The 17,378-nt window shown below is 46.5% G+C and overlaps 1 protein-coding gene across 7 annotated transcripts in view; it reads right to left on the bottom strand.

Moving 5' to 3' along the window:
- Positions 1-17,378, bottom strand: part of Arhgap12 (Rho GTPase activating protein 12) — a 94,493-nt gene that overhangs the window by 34,961 nt on the left and 42,154 nt on the right. For 4 of the 7 annotated variants that reach the window (XM_060380632.1, XM_060380633.1, XM_021664407.2 and 1 more), the window contains exons 4-5: positions 4,813-5,073; positions 1,121-1,261 (exon numbers count right to left, since the gene is read on the bottom strand). In XM_060380632.1, coding sequence (XP_060236615.1) covers positions 1,121-1,261; positions 4,813-5,073 — 402 coding nt within the window. The remainder of the gene's footprint in view (positions 1-1,120; positions 1,262-4,812; positions 5,074-17,378) is intronic. The other 3 variants (XM_060380634.1, XM_060380635.1, XM_021664409.2) reach the window with 1 other exon arrangement.

Genomic DNA, 17,378 nt, shown 5'->3' with positions numbered 1-17,378 from the left:
CAGGAATTTCATCCAGTCAGCTCCCTCTTTCCTCAAACGTCAGAGAGCAGTTCAGGTGTCACTTAACAGCAGAGTGAGAAGCGTGTGACACACGGGCACACGGGGACACGCCTGCTAGCGGAGGGCACAGTAAGAACAGGTCTGAAACATTAAAAAACTGCTCTTCAAATTTCAGGTAGAAGGCTTCACAATATAAGCCTCATTTGCATTCATTATTTTACATTATTTTCCTCAGCTAATGCATTGTACTCAATGTATTGTAAGTAACAATAACAGAAGAACTGCACACAATAAAAAACAGGGACTAACGGGGAAAATACTACTGTGACATAAATGTATAATCTTTATTCTTATAGCAGTGAAAACCAAGAGTTCTATACATTCTGGGGCTAAATAACTGAAGCAGGGAAGAGGGCTATTTGCCGAAGCCTACCCTTACAGCTAGCAAATCAGCCAGCCAACATGACTTTATGGGTAATGCATTAAAATTTGATATTCATTCATAAATTAATCACAAAATACTAGATTCATGGTTTTTGTTTTACACAGATCTGGTCCTGATTAAAAGAGACGTAAGGGTGTGAGAGTATAATAACAGCAGGTTGAGAAAAATCACCGAAAGAGCCTCCCCCTCCCCCAAGAGACACACAGAGAAATATCTGTATTAAAGAAGTGTGGGCAAATGACAGCAGGCCCGCCCCCAAAGGTCCATCTGAAGGGTCATCTGCAACACAAAACCACCACTGCGGCAGCGTGTTTAAACTTGAATCGGGGTGTGGCTTGGAGGCAGAGTGCTGGTGTGGCATGTGTGAAGCCACATTTTCCACCCCGGCCACAACAAACAAAACCATGACTCAATAGTATTACCATGCACTCACTCCACTGTAAAATCACCAGGAGGACTATTTTCCATGAGATGTTTTGGAAGGAGCTCGCTGATCAGTCCAAACTAACCTAAACTCAACGGGCCCATCCCTGCCTCCTGAGTGCTGGGCTATATTTACATTCCTTCAGGCCACTGAGGAGTTTACTCGTTACTATTACACCTCAGGACACATTCTCTCATGAGAGGAGTCTGTAAAGGCGCGCTAGAGGAAAAAAAGAAGAAAAAGACAAGTACCTTCTCCTTAGTATAGTCACTGGTATACAAGGTATGCCCACGTTCATCCAGCTCTTCTGACCAACCCCTTGGAGGAGAACCACACTGACTATCTGACTGGCTCAAACAACCGCTGTGGTAGTTCTCTTCTGACGAAAGAGGCTACAAACGGTCAGAAACACAAGGATTTTCTTCTTTGAATATAAATATGCAATGAATGAGAATCTAAAAAGACTGAATTTACTCAGCTATAAATACTAGGATATCTTGAATATATTAATATTCAAATATTTACTTTTCAAAATAAATTGTCTTTAGTACATTGTAAGTCGTGAAGTAAAATTAACAACAGTTAGTTATTTTATCATATTAATGCAATCCTGGAAAAAGTCCTGACAGGAAATAGAAACAATTAGTTGTTGCTTTCAGCGCGCAGGCTTGGTTCCCAGCCCGGTGCCGCTGGGAGAAAGCTCCGTGTGGATTAGACCCTCCATACCTGGGCTGAGAAGGAGTGAGCTGGGAAAAGCAGGACCGGCTTGAGCAAGCGGGTAAAGGCAGGATGCATTTGAGAGTGCAGCTGTCCCTGGCTCCTTGCTGTCTACCTCTGAGCCCTCACCTCTCTCTTCTCTGGCAGCTGTCCTGAGGTCAGCAGGTTTCCTGCACTATGCCCTCCTGTGAAGTTCTCCCCCACAAACACCCAGAAACAAAGGACCCAGCTGGCCAGACTGAAGACAGGCGCCCAGATGGACCTTCCCTCCTTTTAATTTGCTTTTCTGCAGTATGGTGTCACAGTGGAAAGGTGGCCAGCAAAGGGGTCTTCACCATCCACATCCCTGGGAGGTTACAGACGTAAATCTTCCGAGCAGCCAACAAGAGACAGCCAACAAGAGACAGCCTACTCTTCATAGGATCAAAGGGAAAGCTGAGTTTTCAGCATCAACAATGGAAGCCAGGAAACACGAGAATAAATTAGCAAACCAAACCAAAAGAACCAAGTCAATAGACAACTTGGAACTATGTTAGTTCTTTAAATAAAACTCAACTCAACCCTGTGTGTGCTGAACATATGCCAATAAAAAAAATTACACACACATCTCACGTGGCTGGACAATAAATAAAAGATTCTATCACTAAGAAAAGCTCACATCGGAACTTAAAAGCATGTACTGAAAACAGAAGATATTTGAGGAAAAAAAGTAAAATTGAAGATTAATGTTGAGCTGTAATTCACAACAGAGAAGCTAAAATAGAAATAAAATATGCAACAAGAGCCTGCAGCAGCTGACTGCAGGGCCAGGGAGCACTGGTCAAGGCTGAGCTGTGATCAAGCAGCCACGGTGGATGTCCCGGCAGCGTGGGCAGCAGCACCGCTGTCCTCAGGCCGCCAGCCTTTGCTGTGAACTCGTGCTGTTAGAGAGCAGCACTCCCTCATTGTGACAATCAGTCTACACTGACAAGGTCCTAGAAAACACATCTGTTCTGTAAACACTGTCACCAGGAAAGGACACTGCTCGGAGGAAAACACCAGACAAGCTTCTAAGGCAGCCTCTACACCTACTGGGCCCTGAGGCAGGTAAGAGTAAACAATCCTTTCACAGACTAGACCTCCTGCATAGCAGATATCAATCATGATTCATGACAGCAGCAAAACTATAGCTATGAAGTAGCAACAAAGTAACTTTGTGGTTGGGGTCACTACAACATGAGGACCTGGAGTAAAGGGTCCCAGTCTTGGGAGGGTTGTAACCCCTGCTCTGAGAAAAGAGAGGCATGATCAATTTTTTTTCAAATTTTATAAAAATATCTGCAGTGAATTATGTCTAAAAAGACACACGCCCACAAGGCCCTAGAGAGCAGTTAGAGGTAACAAGCGCCTCAACGAGCCATGCAGGAGAGAGCACAGTCTACACTGGGACACGGGACAACACGCTTACTCAGCGAATTGGGAACCAACAGGATTAGAGCGGGGAGAAGAAGGTCAGGGTATACAGACAGAAAGACAAGAGGGTTAAAGGTACAGAACCCCTTTCTTCATGCCCATCCTCTAGGCATGTCCCCAGAAGGAGTGTGGGAGTTACTCCCCTCAAGATGGCCATCAGGAAGACCCTGAGTTGCAAAGCAAAACAGTTAGGATGGGTACAGGACTAAGAACCACTGAGGGCCGCATGCCAACACCAACATCCTGGAAGTCCATGCTGTAGGCAGGACATCTGAAACCTCCAGAGACCAGGTAGTCCACATGGAAAGACCCACAGGGTCCCACAGGAAAGTCAAGCAACCGACACAGATGTCAGACTCAAGTGAAGTTCAGAACACCTTACGATTGTGAGAGAAAACGATTTCCAACCTAGATAGAATTTTATACTCAAGCATTTGATTCATTAAATACAAAAGCAGAACAAGACATTGTCAGACTCATGGTCTCTCATTTTCACCTCCCATGTGCTCCCTTTCTCCAGAAGTGGTAAAGATGTGCTCTAGACACTTTGGAAATACCTATTTTTACACAGTACGTGCAGAAAGTGTAAGCTGAGACCAACAGACAGATCACCTTCGTTTACAGAATTAGAAGCTAAGAAATTTATAAAAAGTTCCTGTGTACACCTCAAAATTTCTACTATTCTATAATTTAACCTTTCCTTAATAATTATGAAGATTTTACTACTGACACACAAATGGTTATTTTCAAATCTTTCTAGAGCTGTGATCCAGATACAAGTAAGAGCACACCGCCCCTCCCGACCTTTTCTTTTTTTGAGCATTTTGGCTGTGGTATTTCTATTTTATTCTCAATTGTGAATACTGTAAGTCACCATCAAAGAGAGCTATGAATAGCCAATTGAGAAGTAGGACAAGAAGGGGAATATTAGCTACAGAGCTCTTAAGACTTTGCTAACTGCAGGACGCATGACCTCTCTCCTTCCTGGGACATTCACTGGACCTCTCTCTGCAGCCAGCTGCCTCCTGTGAGAGCTGGTATCCCTCATGTGTGGCCCAGCACAAAATGGCAGGCCTTCACCAAGTCCCACCAATCCCATCCACCTCTTCCCTTCCCATCTAACTACAAAAGAAGCCCAGGGCTTCACTAAGATGTAACTAGTTGGGCCTCTCTGACCCTGGCAGAGGTGTGAGGAAAGGCAAGGGCATCGGTGAGGACAGCTGTGAGAGCCCTGTGCTACTCTTGACTAGCCCGACTACAGCACGAGAACCGTCATTCCTTCCCGTAAGCAGAATTAAAGGCCAGCTTGGATCCTTGATGGCAGGAAACCATAAAGAAGGCTGATGCCCCAGAACACAAAGAAAGAAAAGTGACTGTTTTGCTCAGCGAAGTAACTGTTTCTACTTCTCTGCTAGATCAAGCCATGGACCTTCTCTGTTTTCACTGATTTAGGCAGTAAGCATCCTTTTGGGGGAAGGGAGCTACAAATGGGCCAGCCTCAAGCTTGCCATGCAGCCAGGACCCGCCGGCCAAGCGCCCATGCGCTGCGCTGGCGCCTCCTGAGGCAGCGGACAGCTCAGGCCCCCAGGAAGGAGTGAGCCTTCCCTAACCTAGCACGTGCACACTAGCTAGAGGTCAGAAGGAAGCTGGGAAATGTCTGCTATCCTAGAGACCCAAGTGCTCTACCACAGACACCTAGAAAACACACCCTTTCCCTCATTTCTGAGTAACAAAGCAAGCAAGCAGGAGCCTCCCGGCCCCGGCGTGCGCACACCTCTTGATCTCCTAGGCTCTGGAACTCGCGGCCTGGGCCAGCATCGCGAGCCCATCGGGGCGGTTTCCAGGTTCGCTCCTGGGTTGCCCGGTTGTAGTAGTAGCAGCGGCCTGAGCTGTCTTTGTGAGTTTCCCACTCCCCGTTGACTTGAACGGCTGGGCTCCCGGGAAGCGGAGGCAGAGCAGACTGCGACATCTTCAGCTCCTGCAGGTTAGCATACACTGGAGAGTCTGGCCTTCCCTGACTAGGTGGTGTCGTTGCCTGCGGGACAAAAGCGAAGTTCCATGTTTAAAATGCCTTAACATTTACAGATTGAAATGACATTAAAGAGACTTATAAATAACCATACTAATGTATTTTAAAACCTGGGAAAATATCAAGAGCTAAGGGTGTAGCTTAGAATGCTTGCCCAGAATGCTCAAGGCCTGACTGCCAGCATTACAAAATAAACAAGCAAATAAAAATTTCAAAACAACACATGAAAATGACCAAGAAATTCTAAAGGAAAGATAAAAATCTATAAAAACATGGGCATTAATGGTATGATTCAATATTCACAGCCAGACTGAAAATAAGTACCTTCAAACAGAACCTTAAGTGACCTTGCTAGACCTCCCCAAAACAACGTCCAGCTGACAGCTGAGGGCGCTATTCAAGACCTGACGCCAGAAGGTGTAACACCGGGGCCACTGCAACTCTCCGCTAGCGAAATATCTGACCCATAAATGAAAGGACTGGACTAAACCACTTAAGGTTTCCTCTGGCTCGACAATTCTAAAATTTCAGGCAATTAAGAAGATTTACCTACACGTGCGTACGTGTCTATGTGAATGCAACATAAGGTGAGAAGGAGGGTTGGACTCCCTGGAGCTGGCTGTGGGCTGCCGGACGCCCGTGGGTAAACAGACCTGAGGGCCCTGGAAGGCCATGTTTTTAAACGCTGAGCTACCTCTCCAGCCCCAGACAATTTAAAAAAAAAAACGTATTTCTACAGTCTTACCCTCAGTCAGGTACATGAGGATCTAATCACTCTCAATTCAACAAATAACAAACAATTAGGAGATATGCCTGGAAAAAGAAACAGCCACTCACAGTAAGGAAACAAAGGTTGGGGACTTACAAACAAATCTTGGAGCCAAGTGAGAATACTTAAAAACTTCTCTCCAAGACTGGCCGCGTGGTTGCAATCACCAAACTGCAGACTCCCACAGCAGCACCACAGAAAGCTACACAGACAGAAGCCCCGCTCCTAATTTCAAAACTCAATTCTATACAATTCTCTACAAATCAACCCACAGTCTCGGCACGCAGTGTGGTTAGCGCATTAGCACTCGGCAGACAACAGGAATTACTGAATGAACACAGTGTGCAGACACAATGTCCACATAAACAACAGCGAGGACTTGAAACTGGCTAGATGTGACCGAGCAATCACTCCTACTGTGGGGAAAGAATGGTCGGCTGTGCCCCGATCTCAGAACAAAACATCTCCAAATGCGTTCAGCAGCAGGAACGGACAAATAAAAACTGTCTTCCAGGATCACGGTTGGAGCACAGTGAAGTGAAACTAGCCATTTGAATAGTAACAGACATGCTGAGATTACCCCGGACAGACACTCATCCTGGGCATGAGGGAGTTGGCCTCTGGGATGACACAGAGGGAGCTGGCTGGGGACAGGACACGTGTGAAGAAAGCACATGGCCAGCAGACAGGCACGCCTACACCTACCAGTGCACAGCAGGAAGAGGCAGGGCACCCCTGTGAACCTGAGGCCAGCCTGGTCTACATGGTGAGTTCCAGGATAGCCGAGGCTGCAGAGAGGGACCATCTCCAAAGGGGAGGGAGAGAAGAAAAGAGACGAGACAGGATGGCACCAGCCACACACTCAAGCTCCCTCGCACAGTGTGACAGGAGTAGCAAGAGGAAGCCCCAGGGGAAACCTTGGCGTTTAATTCTGAGGATTACCTAATTAGTGAAGAACAAAGCCAGCCTGTGTGCCACGTTTAAAAGCACTGACGCTGCTGGCGGTGCAACTCAGAAGTGCTTAGATGACACACACAAGCTTGTGAGCTCAACTCTGAGCACGGTCCCCCTGAGAGAGAGAAATACTGGCATGGAGGCCATCCAATGTGGTGTTCAGAAACTCCCAGGGCCTGAGGCCAGAACAAACACTACAGAACATCAAGAGGACATGCGCTGGGGCGTCCCTCAGTGGTGGAGTACCTGCTGAGCACACCCAAAGCCCGGGCCTGACTCGGAGCACAGCGCAAAACCAAGCATGGTGGCATGTGCCTGGAGCCCCAGTACACGAAAGGGAGAGGCAGGAGAGTTCACAGTTTCCTTGAGCAGAGCCGACCCTCTCAGAGGGGACACAGACAGCATGGCCTCCTGACACGGCCCCCTTCGGATGAGCTGGAAGATGGGAGACAGGAGAGCCACAGTGAAGGCGGTGGGAGCGCACACGTGGAGCCACAGTCAGACCTCCCCAGGCTGAACAATCACACGGATGGGCCATGTATGTGAAATCATCAGTTTCGGTGTAGCCAAGCACAGGGACCAAAGTTCAGTGCCAGTGCCATGGCACCTGCCTGTATCTGTAGCTATCACTGTGGCCCACAGACAGCTGAATCTGGGCTCACTGGCAGAAAGCCCAGAATGCAGTGAGCATCCAGGGTGGTTGCGAATCTGCCTCAACACAAGAGGAGAGATACACCCCACTGCTGACCTCTAGGAGCCACGAAGACTCACACAGACCAACACACAAGCACAGAACACACACACAGATGCACACATGCCAAAGAGTTCCAAAACATCAGCCCTCTGTAATCCACTCCATACTTATAACCCACTTAAATCTTCAATTTCTTTGCTTTAAAAAACTCTATTTATTCCTTTATTGCGTGAGTGTCCACACGAGTGCATGTGCACAGCATGTGCGCAGGTGGGGTGTGTGCATCTGTGTTTACGCGTAAGATCCAGAAGCGGGCACAGGCTGTCCTCCACTGCCACACAGCTACTCCTCTGAGGCAGCGGATGGAAGCCAATGGCTCTGCCCCCTACAGCAGGGTGAGCCGTAGGGGTGCCCCAGCTTGTCGTTCTGGGTCCCTGGGTCTGCAGCAAGCACACTCTCTGCTGAGCCTCCCCTCCTTCCCACAGCGGTCTTTAACTGAACTACGCAGCTCAGGCAGCTCTTGACCTCGGAGCAATCCTCCTGCCTCAGTCTCCCAGAGTACCATGTGCCAGCACACCAGGCTTAAGTCGTCCATTTTTGCAGTGCAGAGAAAAAGAACAGAACCCAAAATTTGTGTAATCCTGAGTCTCAAATATCAAAGAATTAAATATATTTATATTTGTTATTAACTAAAGCAATTATTAACTATATTTGTTATTTCCTAAAGCAATGAAAAATTTTAAAGGAACTGTCATAAATCATCCGTCAAACTATTTTGAGAACTCGTGGAATTATAAATTCTTGGTATAACTAAATAGTTGGTATAAAATGTCAAATTATTTTTTATGTACACAAAACAAGTTTTGGTTACAGCAAGGATTGATAAGGTCTTGTTTTGTCTAGGCACATACAGACATACATGTGTGTCCACACATAGACTGCATTTTATTTACTTGTATGTCCGGGTGCTTGCCTGGCGGTGGCACGTGGCGGTCGGAAGACGGCGCGCACAGGCTGGTTCTCTTCTATCCCACATGGCTATGGAAACATTTTGGGAACAGTTGGGCAGGGTACTTCAGGAACTTCTGAAGCTAGTGAGCCGGCTCTGCACGCCCAACCAACCTGCGCGCCATCGCCGGACACACGCACACTCGGAAGAGAACTGACTCCACAAGACCGTGCTGACCTCCAAGTGTGCACAGTGGCGCAGGTGTCCACACATGCATGTGCACAAAGACCAAACAGGGATTTTGGGGGGGTGGAGGTGAGGCAAACACACACGGAATTTTAGCCGGACGTGGTGGCGCACACCTTTAATCCCAGCACTCGGGGAGCAGCGGCAGGCGGATCTGAGTTCGAGGCCAGCCTGGTCTAAGAGAGAGTTCCAGGACAGGCAGGGAGGGACACACAGATCTTACATTGATGCCACGTGTGTACAGTGCTCTCGAAGGCCAGAAGAGGGCGTCACATCCTCCCAGAACTGGAGCTGCCATGTAAACCCAGGAACTGTACCTCTGGAAAAGCAGCCAGTGCTCTAAACCACTAAGCCATCTCTCTAGCCCTTGACTTTCTAAATATATATATATATATATATATATATATATATATATATATATATATATTCCTTTAAAAAGACTTCCACAAATATTTTTAGAACCCTTTACCAAAAGAAAGAAAAGAAAAAAAAAATTCTAGTTACAGAAAAATTCTTCCCTAGCAAAGGTGTCCCCTGTACTGTTCCTTAGCAGAATCAAACTGAATACCTAAGAACAAAGGTATGGTTAGTACTGTCTAGTAATATTATGTAAGCATTAAAAAGGCCATGTGTAAATGATTTAAAACAGAAAAAAATTAAGAAAAACAGAACATAAACCTGCACAGTAAATCTCATCTAAGCCTGGAAAGCAGGAGGAAACCGGAACCGTGGTCAGTTTCTCTGAGGACGAGCAGGCAGAGCTTCTCAGCATAGCTCCTGCCGTTCTCTGGAGGACTCACCTCAGGCAGACTAGCTGGCTGGAGCCCCAGGCTGGGGACAGGGCCGAAAGGTCATAAGAGCGCTGTTAGGATGGTCTCCTGAGGGCACTCTCAGTATATCTATCTCACCCACCTCGCAGGGAGACGCTCTCGGGCAGGCTCAGAGGCTCACAGGCAGGGGTGGGAATAGTCAAGAATCCACATGCAAAGACCGGGGCTAAATTCTCACATACACTGTTTTACAGACCGTGACCTCAGTCCCTTCAGCAGAAAAAGTAAACACTTGGCACAGTTTTTCTGCCTACCTCCAGCTGCCTCTTCCCACACAGCAATCTAAGCAAGAATCAAGTGCTTACTTAGAATGTAGGACACAAAGTAGAATTCATTTTCTAACATTTATAAGAAAAACCTTGTTTGTATGTTGTCATCAACGGACAATGGTGAATTTTTCATGAAAAAAAATCAACCTTTAAAAGCAGAACAAAAATTGTACCTGCTATATCTGTCCTTAATTAACAACTGAACTGGGACCAGCACTGCTGCACATGACCCGATTCTATATTTGAAGAAGACTTGGCCTGTTCCACTTTATCCTCAAAGTATCTCCAGGAAGGAACTTTGGGAAGAACATCTAAGGGAGCTTTAAACCTCAACTGCGTCTGAAGTTTTATTTCAATACAGGAAGTACTATTTGTCTTTTTACCTTTGATGTCAGCTTAAGAACTACACTACAGTAAACTTCAGAGAATGGCAGAATCCAAGTCAGCTTAGAAGAAACACATTTATGAAACAACATATGCTACTCAGTTTAATTCTTAAATCCCCACTTCTCTAAAATGCAGAAGTATACTACTGAGCAGAAAAAAAATCCCTACATTTAATCAATAATTATTATAGGATTAATTATTAAATCAATAGAATAATCAATAATCGCTTTGATTTGGGGGCAAAAATTAAGGACTAGGCTCCTTAAGTTAAACTGAATTTAAATTATTTTAACTCTAATTCATGCAACAAAAAATACGTGTGTGTGTTAGCCAGGTGAGATGGCACAGACCTCTAACCCCAGCACACAGGCAGAAGGAATCCCCCAAACTCTGGGCCAGCCGGGTGCTCACAGTGAGCTTCAGAACAGCCAGGATTACACAGTGAGACACTAGCTCAAAAACAAAACAAATAACTGTGTGTGTGTATATGTCTTTATAATTTAGTTGCTTACATAAGTTTCTCTTTGTTCTGTGTATTGTAACACTGGGTCAGTTAACAGACAACAGAGGACAAAACAGGAAAGCGCACTAAGCAGCCAGCACGAAAACCACGGCAAAAATCAACTTTAACTCCAAAGCAAAGGAGTCTTCACAGAAGGAAGAGATTAGAAAAAGCACATAGCAGCCACTTAAGGGTTCTGAAATAGAAAGTTAGAAATCCAAACACAGAGCTTAAAGCACAGCCTAACCAAGGCTCCAAACTTTGCACAGCAAGGTGCTATTCTTGATGGTTTACTTTGTAACACGTAAGCAACAATAACAAACAGGAAAAAGTCTGAAGCCCACCAAATGCTCATTTCTAGAAATCCTACAGGACACTAATGAAGCCATTTATGCACTAGCAACTCAGTAACAGGTGCAAATTAGTAACACCACCCACAAGCCGGAACAGAAACCAAGTCACTGCAACTTGCTGCGCTGGTCCTTGCTGCACAGGTCCTGGATGCAGTGGCCATTGGTGCCTCGTGAGCTTCCATTGACCGACAAGAAGGAAAGAAAAGGCTCCTTTCAAGCACCAGTCCTCCAGCCTCGCTCGGCAGCTTTCTGCGAGGGCTTCCCTGCACTCTCAGCCCAGACCTTCCTGTCTGCATCCCCCAGAACCTGATTCCTCTAAGGCAGAGTCTGCCTGGCTGATCCTTTCATCTCTGAAGCCCAGCGCCTGTGCAGACGAACACTCATCCAGGGTTCATCTGTAGAAACAGTGTGTATCTGCAGCAGAAACTCCACAAGTAAGGAAGACAAGACGCCACCGTGGAGATCAGAGTCAAAACTCATGTCCCTCTTGCTATCTTCACAAGTCTCATGGGAAATCTTACCCAGCGCCACTGCTCCAGCAAGACCAACATCTTTCCCTCCAACACATCTCTCTCCCTGAGAGACAGGGAAGTGAAGACAGACTACAGCTGATGCTCTAAACTGCTTCCTCACTGTCAGTTCAAACAACAGAACTTCATCTACTCAGGTCACTTTGTGACTCTCCCCACTCTACTGTCACCTCGGTTCCTTCCACCCTACCCAAAGTAACCTCCTCCTCTCACTGAAGTGGCAGCGGCCCCACTGACCCGTTCCTTAGTCTTGTCCAAGACTTAGTACCACGAGCTAATCTCTGAAAGCACACTCCTTATTGCTCACGAACCCCAGGACAGACATCAAAGCCCGTAAGCACTTCCACCCTGGCCACCTCCACTCACCGCTGCGCTGTTCTCTGTTCTGCAGCCCTCGCCACTTCAAGCCCTCCAGAAGCCAGGGCTACTTTTCTCCCGTATCTTAAAATCTTTACCTCTGTCTGACATGTCTCACTCCCAGCAAGCCACGCATAAGACTACAAAAAGCAGGGATGTGGCATTTCCTCATTCCTTTCTGCTCTGGATGAGACTTGAGTGTGCCCTGCCACTCAGGGCTTTTCACATTCGCTGCCAGGGGCTTTCGTTTCTCTAACAGCATAAATGCCTGTGGTTGGATACAATCAAATGAAGAGTTGGCTCAAACTCTCTGAGCCACAGTCTGACCCCAGAAGCAAAATCCACACAAATTTCTTTTGCATCTGAAACAGCACAAATAGAAGTATACCAAGAGCCAGGGACATGATCTTAAATTTTCAGTGGCCACATTAAAAAAGTAACAAGAAACAGCTACTAATAGTATGCTTATTTAACCTAATATATCCAAAAGATTACCATTTCCTTACACATTCAACACAAAATATATTCAATTTCTTTTAAACTCATGTTTTCGAAATGTAGCATGTATCTTACGGTATATTTCAATTTAGATTTTAAGGTTCATTGAGTTATACTTGCTTCATAAACTTATTTGCTTACAACTGAAAATACAACATACTCAAATTAATCAAAATTCTTAACTTCCCAACAAATGAGCTTAGATTAAGTAAAATTTAAAAATTAAGGTGGAAGCCAGTGGGTAAAGCCAAGCAGGCCTGAGACCCGGGTTCAAACTGAGTGAGCCTGTCCTCCGAGCACCTGCGAGCTGTGATGTGACACCTCCCACAACTATATGTGCACACGCACAGAAGTAACGGACTTCAGTGAACCTTACTTTCTCCTTTACTGTTTTCAAAATCCATAGAGTATTTTAGAATATGAAAAAGAAAAGCAAAGGAGAAGCACACACAAAATTTCATCACTGATAGGCTAAAACAGCACATTCAGACAAGCTGTCTTTGTTGGTCTGCAAAGCACACACAATTCTCCAACGGGACATTCTGCAGAGGTGGCAAGACTGCTGTTTTCTGCTGATGAGGCAGAGACAAAGCCTGGTCCCGCTATTCACAACTGCAGCTCTACCACCCACAGATCTGAATGGTAATTCTGGAATCAGCATTCGGAGACTAAAGACTAATAACGGGCAGGAGGATATCCCAGTGGCTCAGTGCCTGTGAAAGTCTAAGCTTAGAAGTCGGGGGTTCTGGTAGACCCATAATTTTATAAACTCCTAAATTAATCTAGCTTTCTATTATGGGTTCAAATGCCAGGCATGCCACAGGTCCTCTCTTTTTCTGTCCACAATATCTCTTTTGTTTTTTGAGACTATTCTGAAACAACAAAAATGTTCAATCATCTATAAGGAAAAGAACAGAAAAACTTTTTACTTCAAGCTTGCAAACGGCTTTCTAGATAGCACATGCGCCAATTCATGAACAAGTGTGCTTAGGAGCGCTGTCCACAGCTGCTGAGCTGCTGACTCCACAGTGGACGTGTGGGTAGCGGTCTTAAAGGAAGGTCTCCTAAGGCCACCCTGAGAACCTCTGAAAAGCAGGGACAGCGACGGAGGCAGAAGCCAGGGTGAGGACTTCCTGCCTCCACACAAGCACACCCCAAACACACGGCAACGTGACTGTTTAACCCTTCACACCCCCTCCACTCAGGGGGAAAGTGAAGAAACACACAAACTCCCCCTTATAGGGAGCCGTGTGTGCTCAAAACAGAAAACTCCCAAGGCCTTCACTCACTTCTTAGGACTATTACAAGCTTCCTTTCTCATAAAAAAAAAAAAAAAAAAAAAAGGCCCTTAAATCAGGTTTTTTGAAAAAAGAGTCCAAAATATGAAAGACATTCTTTTTGTTTGTTTATTATTATTAGTTACATTTTATTAACTCTGTATCCCAGCTGTATCCTAATTCTACCCTCCCTCCCTCAGCTTCTCCCTGCCCCTTTCCAAATCCACGGATTGGGGAGGACCTCCTCCCCTTTTGTCTGGCCCTGTTTTATCAGGTATCTTCAGGGCCTGCTGCAAAGTCCTCCTCTGTGGCCTAGCAGAACTGCTCCTCCCTTGTGGGGTGGGGAGTCAAAGAGCCTGCCATTGAGTTCCTGTCAGAGATAGTCCCTGTTCCCCTTACTATGGGAAACCAATTGGTTATTGAGCTATCACGAGTTTCGTCCGAGTAAAGGTTCTAGGTTATATCCATTCATGGTCCTTGGTTGGAGAAACAGTTTCAGAAAAAAACCCTGTGCCCAGATATATTTGGTCCTTGTGGGGCTCCTATGGTTTCCCCATCATACTAGCTCCCCTTCTGCCGAAGGTTTGGTTATGAGTCTTAGTATCTATTTTGAAATGCTGCTTGGTCTTTCAGATGCCTTCTGCAGTAGACTCCTGTCATATGTCCTATGCACATCTCATTTGTCTTTCTAAGTGAGGATTGATCATCTTACCTCGTGTCTGTTTTCTTGTTTATCTCCTTTAGGTGTATAGACTTTATTATGTTTATCATTTCTTGTAGGTCTATATAAGCGAGTATATACCATGTTTGTCATGAAAGACATTCTTAAGTCAAGCTACAGGCTGGCTTGTTCCAGAGCAGCCGAGTCGGGTGCCCAGGCACACACCGGGACCACACTGGTTCAACCTGTGCGGAGACCCAGATTCCGCTACGACATGATTCTGCTTGCCCAGAGTTTCTCCGGGGCGCCCCTGCCCTGTAGAATGCAGAACTCGGAAAAGCAGACGACACCCGGCTCCTTCCTTCCTCCGTGGAAGAAAGGCCACGCACAGGAAAGAGCACCCCTGCTTCTCCGATTCCAGTTCCCGGAGTCTTTCCCATGAGCGCACGAGCATGAAAATGATGCACGAAGCGGAACACTGCCGTGCACGCCCAAGTGTGAGTGTCATGACTAAGCAGACACCAACACCTACCAAGTTCCATTCTGTCTTTAAACTTAGACAGATGATCGCAAGATCACATTCCTTCCCACCTTTTCTCATCAAAATATATTCCTAAACTGGGTGTGGTGGCGCACGCCTTTAATCCCGGCACTTGGGAGGCAGAGGCAGGCGGAGCTCTGTAAGTTCGAGGCCAGCCTGTTCTACAAAGTGAGTCCAGAACAGCCAGGGCTACACAGAGAAAGCCTGTCTCTAAAACCATAAAGAAAGCTTTACAGAGGAGAAGCCGGCTGACAGTGACGCAATGTTATGGCGTCCTTCCCTTACAGGTGAGCCGTGTGTGCACACCCTGGGTTCTCATCAACTACTAGCCATGATTCGGCATCTAACACGGCCTCTCACAGTGAGCATTCAAAATAAACATCTTTGTTTCTGTCTGTGTGTGTGCCCGTGTGCACGCTGGTGCCTGCAGAGCCCAAAGGAGAGCCCCGGCTCCCTGCAGCTGGAGTTTTGGGCAGTTGTGAGCTGCCGCATGTAGGTTCTGGGAAAACAACTCCAGTCTCGTGCAACACGAGCTCTCACCCTCAATGCCTGGGCCATGCCTCAGCCACACCAGCACTCAAAATAAAATGCAGGAAAGTCTGGATGCTTAAAGAAGATATCTAAATAAAAACAACGAAATTTAAAGCCACAATTGCATGACTAGAAAAAAACGATATATTAGCTGCCTGCAGCATCACCCTTTTCTGTAAAAGTAAGAAATATATACACAAAGGGCAAAACAAATTAGACAACACAGAGAACTCAAGTAACTCGGAAATCCATCACTCTAGTGTAACTCCTGCTGATATCTTAAATGGCAATATAATCACAGCTGACTGAGGAGACGGTTTAGACAGAGCACTCTCGGGCGTTCAGTTTGCCTTTTAGAATGTCACAGAGACACTCCCAACGCACCTTGCACAGGCGGAACACAGCACAGGACTCAGAGTGCACACGTCTCCGGGTGCTGTGACCATTCGGCTGCTTTGCACGTGGGAAATTGTGTTTTCTGCTCTCTAAGATGTAAAAATTAGGATGCCCATCCCCAAGCAATCCCACAGTGCTTCCCTTGGGGAAGACTAGCAGCAAGCTGCACCATAGTCCACTTTCCTAAGGCTCCAGCCACCCACAGCCCAGCTTCTCTAAGAGGCTACTCTGTACCCTCAAGCTCAGAGGTTGGAGTGCTTCCTCATCCGGAAGTGTACCCTGGCCGTTTCCCAGTGCCCGTGCAGACCACAGGCAGTCGTGTGTTACCCAAACACATGCAGGTAAAATACTTCCACATAAATAAACCTAAAGAGAACTACTCCCAAGCTTGATGGTCCCCAACTGTAAGTCGGCACTAGGGAGCAGGGACAGGAAAATATAAGAGGAGGCCAGCTGGAGCTACACAGTGAGAACTCAAGTCTCACAAAAAATAAAAATAAAAAAGGCCCAAAAAGTACACAGCTGGTGTTCAACAGATATTTATGTAATGAATTATTCAAATAAATCTGAAACCGGCTTATGCTTTATTTCCCTCTTCCTTTCCAAATATAAAAAAATCATTAAAATATTTTAACAAATGTATGAAAAAAACTAACAGTTTTCTTAAAACCTTTGGTTCACATTATGTGTTCAAAACTTTTGCTTCCTGCTGTGCACAGTGGAACATGCAGATAATCCCAGTGCTCAATAGACTGTGAGTTCCAAAAACAACAACAAAAACTGTTTCCCTGATGGGACCAAACTTTTCTGAAATATGGGGAAGAGAGTGCGGGTTCTGTTTTCTTTATTTGTTCAATTCACATCCCAACTGCAACCCCACTTCCTCCTCCTCTCCCACCCATTTCCCCCAAACCCCCTTGGCCCCACCACTACCTTCCCCCGGGGACCACCTACCTCCGGGGGCCACCCACCCCGGCACATCAAGTTGCATCGGGGCTAAAGGAGCTCTGATAGTGAAACGGAATCAAGAGGGAGGCAAATAGAGTCCAGCCAGAGACAGCCCTGCTCCCGTTGTTAGGGACCCACCTGAGGACCAAGCACCCGTCAGAGTCACATGTACAGGGGGCTAGGACCAGTCCATGGAGGGTATCAGCCACAGTACAGGGAACCACAGACCCAAAGAAAGCAAGTAACAAAGAGGGCTCAAGGGAGGATGCCGGAAGCCCACTAAGAATGGGAAAGATAACAGACACCATGGACAGCAGAAGTGGAGGAGAGAGGGAACTGGGTGAGAGATGGGGTGGAGAGGGGAACGGGGTGGGGGATCAGGTGTGGGATAGCGGGGATGAGAGTTGAGAGGGCTTGGAGAAATTGGTGTTGGGGCCTCTCTGGGACAAGCTGGAGACCTGGGGTGGGGGAGCTCCTGTGCCATGGACCGGCCCAGTTGGGCTCCCATTATCCGCGGGAAAACAGGGCTTTGGACAGGAAGACACGGTTTCGGCGAAGAATTGACAGACAGAGACACCTTGATGGTTTTGACCCTGCTGCAACTTTACTGAAGTCAAGC

This window comes from Meriones unguiculatus, chromosome 3 (assembly GCF_030254825.1).
Source record: "Meriones unguiculatus strain TT.TT164.6M chromosome 3, Bangor_MerUng_6.1, whole genome shotgun sequence".
NCBI lineage: Eukaryota > Metazoa > Chordata > Mammalia > Rodentia > Muridae > Meriones > Meriones unguiculatus.
The sequence above is the reverse complement of the archived record's forward strand: the minus strand, read 5'-3'. Positions and strand labels throughout refer to the sequence as shown.